This window comes from Capsicum annuum, chromosome 2 (genome assembly GCF_002878395.1).
Source record: "Capsicum annuum cultivar UCD-10X-F1 chromosome 2, UCD10Xv1.1, whole genome shotgun sequence".
NCBI lineage: Eukaryota > Viridiplantae > Streptophyta > Magnoliopsida > Solanales > Solanaceae > Capsicum > Capsicum annuum.
Genome location: NC_061112.1, coordinates 145,229,709 through 145,238,466, shown reverse-complemented (window position 1 = coordinate 145,238,466; position 8,758 = coordinate 145,229,709). Strand labels below are relative to the sequence as shown.

At 43.9% G+C, this 8,758-nt stretch overlaps 2 protein-coding genes across 2 annotated transcripts in view; one reads left to right on the top strand and one right to left on the bottom strand.

Annotated features, from left to right (window-relative positions):
* The window catches only part of LOC107860247 (phosphatidylinositol 3,4,5-trisphosphate 3-phosphatase and protein-tyrosine-phosphatase PTEN2A), a 13,542-nt gene extending 8,559 nt beyond the window's left edge, over positions 1-4,983 (top strand). The window contains exons 12-13 of the mRNA XM_016705524.2: positions 3,920-3,989; positions 4,156-4,983. Coding sequence (XP_016561010.2) covers positions 3,920-3,989; positions 4,156-4,659 — 574 coding nt within the window. The 3' untranslated portion in view covers positions 4,660-4,983. The remainder of the gene's footprint in view (positions 1-3,919; positions 3,990-4,155) is intronic.
* A 1,244-nt stretch (positions 4,984-6,227) lies between these two features.
* On the bottom strand, positions 6,228-8,366 carry LOC107860246 (F-box protein At1g47056). Its single transcript, XM_016705523.2, has one exon. The coding sequence runs from the start codon at positions 8,038-8,040 to the stop codon at positions 6,397-6,399; it is 1,644 nt and encodes a 547-aa protein (XP_016561009.2). The 5' UTR covers positions 8,041-8,366; the 3' UTR covers positions 6,228-6,396.
* Between the last annotated feature and the right edge of the window lie 392 nt (positions 8,367-8,758).

The following is an 8,758-nucleotide window of genomic DNA, read 5'->3' as shown; positions in this document are numbered from 1 at the left end:
GCCCCCCCCCCCCCTCAACCCGGCATTCAACCAGCTGCCGCCCGGTCTCCAGCCGCCAACTTGGTCTCCAACAGGCCGAGACTCCGCCTGCACCCGCCACGCCGTCTCCAGCAGCCGCAGCTCCAAGCGAAATCCGGTGACTTCTAACCTTTGTTATTTCGTTATTTCATATTGCATTTTAGTTCATTATTTCATATTCCATTCTTAGTACTATGCTCGTAGTAGCCCGTGTACCTTTACTTGCGTGGGATTTGTGAACATTGTATGTTGTCTGTTGTTGCTGTTGCTGTGGTCGCTTCTTAGTTTTGCTTCGGGAGTATTCCTTTGACTGTGTGTGCGCCTTGTATTTCCTTGCTGCTGCTTTGATATTGCCACCGGGTATATCCTTATATTTTCCTATTTTTTCGTGTAGTTGTGGCTGTGGGTGGTAATGGGTGGTTAGGGTCATGTCCGAGGGGGTTGGGGCGTGGGGCTGTGGTGGGGGCGGGAGATGGGGAGAGAGCGGGAGTGGGGGGGAGGCCAAGGTTTGGCCGAGGGGGGGGGGTAGTAGGGGGCGTGTGGATAGCGACGGTAGGCTGAGGGTTGGGTCTTGGAATATAGGGACCCTTCAGGGGAAGTCCATAGAGCTGGTAAAGATTCTTAGGAAGAGAAGGATCAACCTTGCGTGTGTCCAAGAGACCAAGTGGGTAGGGTCTAAGGCTAGGGATGTGGACGGTTACAAGCTGTGGTACTCTGGGAGCGACAGGCGTAGGAATGGAGTTGGCATCTTAGTAGATGAAGAGCTTAGAGGTCAGGTAGTGGAGGTGAAGAGGATCAACGATAGGTTGATGACTATTAAGTTGGTCATTCGGGGGTTTACCCTGAACGTGTGTAGTGCTTATGCGCCGCAAGTGGGATCGGAGGGGGAGGAGAAGATGCGGTTCTGGGAGGCTTTGGAGGAGGTGGTGAGAGGCGTGTCCAGTTCGGAGAAGATTGTTGTAGCAGGGGATTTCAACGGGCACATCGGGGCGCTACCGGGAGGCTTTGGGGATGTGCATGGTGGTTTTGGTTTTGGGGAGAGAAATGAAGAGGGGGCGACCCTATTGGAGTTTGCGAGGGCATTTGGGCTGGTGGTGGTGAACTCGGGCTTCCCGAAGAAGGACGATCACCTAATCACTTTTCGGAGCGCGATAGCCAGGACCCAGATTGACTTTTTGTTGCTTAGGATAGGGGATAGGGCGATGTGTAAAGACTGTAAAGTCATCCCGAGTGAGAATCTTTCGACCCAACATAGGCTCTTGGTTATGGATTTGGGTATAAAGAAGAATAGAAAGAGGAGGAGTAAGGAGTGTAGTCCGAGAATTAAGTGGGGCGGCTTGACGCCAGTGAATGCGTGGGAGATAGGGGAGAGGTTGGCGGGAATGGGGGTGTGGGAGTGTAGGGGGGACGTGGATAATATGTGGGACAGGGCGGCAACGTGCATCAGGGAGAATGCAAGGGAGGTGTTGGGTGTTTCTAGGGGCCGGGCCGGACATCATCGGGGGGATTGGTGGTGGAATGAAGAGGTGGGGAAGAAAGTGGAGACCAAGAAAGAGGCGTATGCTAAGTTGGTAGGAAGTAAGGACGAAGAAGAGAAGCGGGTAAACAGGAAAGAGTACAAGCTAGCTAGGAAGGAGGCGAAGTCAGCGGTCACGGCAGCTAAGACGGCCGCTTTTGAGAGCTTATATGCAGGGTTACAGGGGAAAGGAGGGGAGAAAAAGTTGTTCCGACTCGCTAAGGCTAGGGAGAGGAAGGGTCGTGACCTCGATCAGGTGAGGTGCATTAAGGGGGAGGACGGTAGAGTGTTGGTGGAGGACGGCCACATAAAGAAGAGATGGCAGTCGTACTTTCATAGGCTCTTGAATGACGAGGGGGACAGAGCTATTGTGTTAGGGGAACTGGAGCACTCAGGGGAGTGTCGGGATTTTAGCTATTGTAGACGTTTTAAGGTAGATGAGGTTAGACAGGCAGTCCGCAGGATGCGAAGGGGTAGGGCGACGGGGCCGGATGAGATACCGGTGGAGTTTTGGAAGTTCGTTGGAGAGGCTGGTGTAAGGTGGTTGACTGCATTGTTCAATGAAATTTTCAGGACGGCAAAGATGCCCGAGGCGTGGAGGTGGAGTACCATGATCCCCCTCTATAAGAATAAGGGGGACATTCAGTGTTGCAATAACTATAGGGGGATTAAGTTATTGAGTCACTCTATGAAGATCTGGGAGAGAGTGGTCGAGGTGAGGCTGAGACGGATAGTGTCTATTTCGGAAAACCAGTTCGGATTTATGCCCGGCCGCTCGACGACGGAGGCAATCCACCTGGTACGGAGGTTGGTGGAGCAGTATAGGGAGAGGAAGAAGGATCTGCACATGGTGTTCATCGACCTGGAAAAGGCGTACGACAAAGTCCCCAGGGAAGTGCTTTGGAGATGCTTGGAGGTGAGTGGAGTACCGCAGGCATATATCAGAGTAATTAAGGATATGTATGAGGGAGCGAAAACCCAGGTGAGGACGGCGGGAGGAGACTCAGAGCATTTCACTGTCCTGACAGGATTGCATCAGGGATCTACTCTTAGTCCCTTTTTGTTTGCGTTAGTAATGGATGTGTTGACGCGGCGTATCCAAGGGGAGGTGCCGTGGTGTATGCTTTTTGCAGACGATGTAGTCCTGATAGATGAGACTCGAGGGGGTGTGAATGACAAATTAGAGTTGTGGAGGCAAACTCTGGAGTCTAAAGGGTTCAGGGTGAGCAGAACCAAGACAGAGTATGTGGAATGTAAGTTTAATGACGGGAGGCGGGAGAATGAGGTAGTAGTGAGGCTAGAAGCACAGGAGGTAGGGAAGAGGGATAAGTTCAAGTATCTCGGGTCCGTGATCCAGAGTAACGGTGAGATTGACGAGGATGTCTCGCACCGTATTGGGGCGGGATGGATGAAGTGGAAACTCGCATCGGGGGTGCTGTGTGATAAGAAGGTGCCGCCCAAGCTTAAAGGCAAATTCTATAGGGTGGTAGTGCGTCCGGCCTTGCTGTATGGAGCGGAGTGTTGGCCAGTTAAGAACTCCCACATCCAAAAAATGAAGGTGGCAGAAATGCGGATGTTGCGCTGGATGTGTGGACTGACCCGAGGGGATAGAGTTCGGAATGAGACTATCCGGGAGAAGGTTGGTGTGACTTCAGGGGAGTGTAAGATGCGGGAAGCACGATTGAGATGGTTCGGACACGTGAAGAGGAGGGGCATGGATGCCCCGGTCCGTAGGTGTGAGAGGCTAGCGTTGGATGGTTTTAGACGGGGTAGGGGTAGACCGAAGAAGTACTGGGGTGAGGTGATTAGGCGGGACATGGAACAGTTACAGCTCACCGAGGACATGACCCTAGATAGGAAGGTCTGGAAGATGCGAATTACGGCAGAGGATTAGGGCCAGTTCGGGTCGCTAGGGTAGGGAATTAATTGGGGGGGTGTATTCCTGTTATGATCCCGTATTCAGTGTTCCGTGTTCCGTGTTCCGTGTTCCATGTTTATTACGAATCTGTGTGCTTTCCTCTGCTTTATATTCCTGCATTCCTGCTTTACTCTGTTTTATATTCCTTATGGGTGCCGTATCTATGTTATGTCATCTGCTTCTGTGCTTTACTATGTGTTTGTGTGATATCTCGTGACTTGAGCCGGGGGTCTTTCGGAAACAGCCTTTCTACTTCATCAGAGGTAGAGGTATGGACTGCGTACATCTTACCCCCCCAGACCCCACTAAGTGGGAATACACTGGGTTTGTTGTTGTTGTTGTTGTTGTATACTTATTAGACTAATCAATAATGAAGCATTCTTTTCTTCCCAGCACTACCTATAGCAACATTTTGTGTTGAATAGTTTTTTGGGCAAATAAGAATTCTATCCCTATTTCCATTACAGCTGGTTAAACACGTCACTGATGGAAAACAGAGTGATTTTAGATGCTTCACAATTGGATGGCTTTGATAAGGTAATTATTATGCTTATCATCTGTAATACTTTGTTATGATTAAGGGTCTCGGCCGATATCCTTTGTGAAGATCCATTCTTTGTCCCCCCTGGATAAAGCATTTTATGTTCATCTAATTTCTAATTTGAATTTGTCTGTTCTTTCACAATCTATATACATCTTTCAGAGAAAACTACCATCTCCAGGATTCCAAGTTGAGATTGTGATGGTGGATTATGATGGAAATGCTCCAGTGAAGTCCAAAGCTGATGGTGCTTCCAAAGGAATGGATCCGAGACAAGGAAACATTTCGTCAGCGAGTGAAGGAAGTAAAGCTAATTTGAACAAGAAAAATGAATCTGGGGACCAAAATCGAGGTGATGATGTATTTTCAGATAGTGAAGGGGAGGAAGGTACACGTTCGAGTACAAGAAGTCAGACAAGCGCTTCACAAACTGCTGCTGCAGGTGTTGATTCCGGCTCCCAAAAGGAGCAGATAGCCAATCTAACTCATAATGCTGAACAACTTTCTCTTAGGAACAGCGATCCTAAAAATGGTGCAAGCGAGATCAAGAATGAAACAGTTGAGAGAGCTGCTATTCCCAATCTCGGCTCAAGTGATATTAAAGCCATTGCAGCCGATGCATCTGTGTTTAGTTTCGGAGATGATGAAGATTATGAAAGTGAATAAGCCATAAAATGTATTTGATCCTTGTTTCAACATTCCTCTCTAGGTCCCACTGGAGAGTTCAAATTTTTATTTTCTCATAGGAATAGTACTAGTTATTTCGTCCAGAGTTGGAGTATTCTTCACCTCTGTGGCGCAAGTTCAATCTTTAGTTTTTCTCATTGTCCTCCCTTTATTTGGCTCATCTGAGGTTTTCTTTACCTTGAAACTGCCTTTATATTGCTTTCAGGTGTTCAAAATAATAATCACCGGCCGTCTTATGAACACTCAATCCATGTACCAAGAAATTTTGAACTAATCAAGCATCTTGTATGACTTTTGACTTCTTCAAATGCTTAATTTGTCTATTGCTGATTCTGGAATTTTGACATGCAGAACCTCTCTCCTTGCCCTTTTCAATCAACTGATATATCACGTTTTATGATATGGAGAAAAGTTCCGAATAAGTTAAAAAGGTGCAAATTAATTACAAGGAAGTTTCTATTTGCACTTGTATTCAAAAAAGGAAGTTTCTAATTGCTCTTATAGTCGAATACAATATTAGAAGTTTCCTTAAACACTGTTACTTACAGAGACAAAGCCATAGGCCCCTCCCTCAGTACAGTCGCATGATTTAGACCGTTTCTTTTTCCAGCTGGTGATTCAAATCTTGATCATCCATTATTCCTTATAATTACTCAGTCAACCGCATAAATGACAGAATGTTAATTGGCCATCGTCGCAGTCAACACTCTTTAATTTGCATAATTACGTACTAATTATCTTAAGTTTCCAGATACTTTAAACTACTTTGACTACATATCCTTCTGTTGAAACAGCCTTTTCATTTTGAGCAAAACTACAAGTAACTAAAGCCCGTCATGGTACACCATTACAGGATTGATACTACTAAATCAAAACCTAGCTGGTATATAGCAATAGTATTCTTTTTCTAAATAGTGGTGAAGACCTGGCAAGCTAGAGCACTACTCAATTAATTTATCAAATATCTACCATCTTCCGTTAGCATTACGTAGGCTTAAACAGATGAAAACAATTACATACAGTTTTTTTTTCCTTTTATTGGAATGTGAACCCTTCCAAGAGTCATCCTAGATAGGAATGTGAAATTAGCATGCATAGGACTAAGCATCAGCAATCAAACACGGAGAAAAAAACAAGAACAGTTAAAAAGTTACACACGCTTCTTCCGTCGAGGAGTTCCGTGGAGCACAGGTATAATAAGATAGAACATCATCAAACATTGAATGGGGGGAGATGGCATAAATCTACTTAACCAACACATCCCTAAGAGAGTCAGAGATCACAATTAGACAATTCTACTGACGTAGCTGATAGAATCCTTATCCTGAACCGCCTATTGAACCCATATCTTTGTCAAATCTTCCCGATTCATAGTTCTCAATCTACTTCATTGACAACCACGCATATGAAGGGCACATTAGGGGCGTGTAGAGGGGGGATTTGCTTTGCAAGATACGATTTTACCAACATGAAAAAGGTTATTGCCATGACAAATTTTGACTTGGGCATTATCCTACAAACAAATGTTGAATAAAATCTAACAGAAGTGCATCAAAATTGGGAAGTGACATGTATATCTGCACAATGTATTCAGGATCACAAATAAGAAATTTAAAAAGATGAATGAAAAAAGTTGAATGCAGACCATTGTATGATCAAGTACAGCTAACAAATTTAACAGTATGTTTTCTCTGTTTTAACATTTGTTCATGATATTCATAAGCTCTCACTGGAATCACCATTACCATTTGACCACCTGCGTAGAGTGCAAGCCACAAGCCCCCTTCCTCCGAATAATCCAAACCATGGCTTAGCTGCTGATGATCGACCTACATTGCTCGTTGATGGAATATCAGCAGCACGAATCACGGGCAGTGTAGTCGCAGTATGTTGAAACTCTGCTGCTTCTTCTAGTGCTCCACCCTCACTAGCACTTCCATCCACAGGTTCAATATCAACTTCCCCGCCATCCAGATTCACCGCTAGCGATCGCCTCCTAGCTCGTAACCAATCAGCAACATCACCCGTTACATGCTTGCACTTCTTAACCTTGATTTTCACCAAATTAGGACAACCCCAAGCGAAAGATTCAATCCCTTCATCCGTCACTTCACATCCCTTAATACACAGCTTCTTCAACGCCATACATTTCGTGGCAATACAAGATACTTCAGGATCTCCAATAGTGTCACTACCACAAAGTGCCAATCTTTCTAACTTCTGACAATTCGAAGCTATTGCCAACAGACTAGTCGATGTAGGATTCAGACCGATAAGCACCAATTCTTTCAGATTCGAACTATTCTCAGCGATTGCAACTAAACCGTCATCTCCTATCCTATTTGTCCTCCATCCATCAATGTGAAGCTTCCTCAATAACTTACACTTCCTAGCCACTGCTACAACTCCAGCATCCGTGCATTCGGGTGTCTTAACCAAATGCAGAATCTCCAACTTTGGACAATTCGATATTGCGTTAAGTCCAGCATCACTAACTTGAAGCCTCTCCAAATGAATCTCAGCAACATGATTTTCACTACTTCCAATTGTCTCAAAGAGCCTGTCCCAATCACCTAAACACCTCAACAACTTCAATGTCTTCAAATTCTTAGACCCAATAATCAAAGGTGCAAAACACTGTCCATTATACAACTCTTTCAAACATATAGATTTAAGCGATGAAGCCGCAGCTCCCGGCCCAATTGGGTCAGCTGCAAACCCATCATTGATACCACGAAGACGCTTAACAGATAATTCTTCAAGAGAAGAACAGTTATCAAGCAAAGCATTCATACCTTTAGCTCCAAACATACAAGACCCACAAGAGAATTTCTTCAAACTCTTACAATTTCTCGCAAAAGCAGCCATACCCACATCGGTAACATCACGACACCCACGAAGCTTTAAGCGAATAAGACTAGAACAACGAAGGGAAATAAGTGTCAACGCTTCATCATTTAAACTCACCGATTTCCGATCACACCGGAGAGCAAGTTTGGTAACGGAATCGAAACGAGAGAAAATAGCAGGAACATGAGGAAGAATCTCAACTTTAGCGTTGAGGGCAAGACGATGTCGACTTTGACCCTCAACTAAAAGCCATCTCCTGCAAACAAGGGAACATTTTTTCCGGTCTCCGGAGCTTAAACACTGGAAAATCAAAGCCAAACATTCATCAGGAAGATCATCGGTGTAATCACGATTCTCGAAAACCGATGGAACGGTTGACTCGTCATCATCTGAATTGATAAGGGAGAAAAAGTCAGAATTGTTGGAGATGATATATTGGTGGTTGGTTAGTGGGGTACGGTGGCGGTGTTTCGGCCCACCACCGCAATGGGTGGATGAATATTGGCCCATTACTTTGAATGAGATAAGAGGGAAAAGAGAGATGGTAGGGTTTGGAAAATGGGAAAGTTTGGAGATTTGGGAAGAAGAGAAAAGGGGTAGGATTTTAATAGGAAGCGGGGGGAAGGGGAGTTAGAGATTTGACTGGTTAAAAGGTGTTGAATATCAAAGAAAGGAACAAGAAGAAGATGAAGAAGAAGGTGAAGGCAATGTGCGCGTCCTCGTCAATATCGACCATGGCCGACTAATTTTGGAATATATGGACCAAAATGGCCTTGCCCTCTCTAAACTACTTCTTTCATTGTGGCTTCATTTTCATTTTGATTCATTTCAAAAAGATATCTTTTTTTTATTTAGTAACTATTCTTTTTATCTTATTTTATGTATTGTCATTTGATCAAATATAAAGTTTAAAAAATAAATAATAATTTTATAAAATTTATAAAATTATTCCTTTTAAAATTTATTTTTTTATAAAGGGGAATTCACTAAGAATAAAATAAAGATTATGTCATTAAATAGTTATCAAATAAAAAAAATGATATTATTTTGAGAACAGATTAAAAAGAAATTAACGATACATAAAATGAGATGGAGATAGTATTTAAAAGCAATTTCACATTTATTTTTTATTAGTCCTAGTTATGATGTCCACCTAATTAAAGAGATGGTTATAGTATATTTTTTATATAAAGAATAATTTGATAAATATCACAAAATCTTTTCTTAT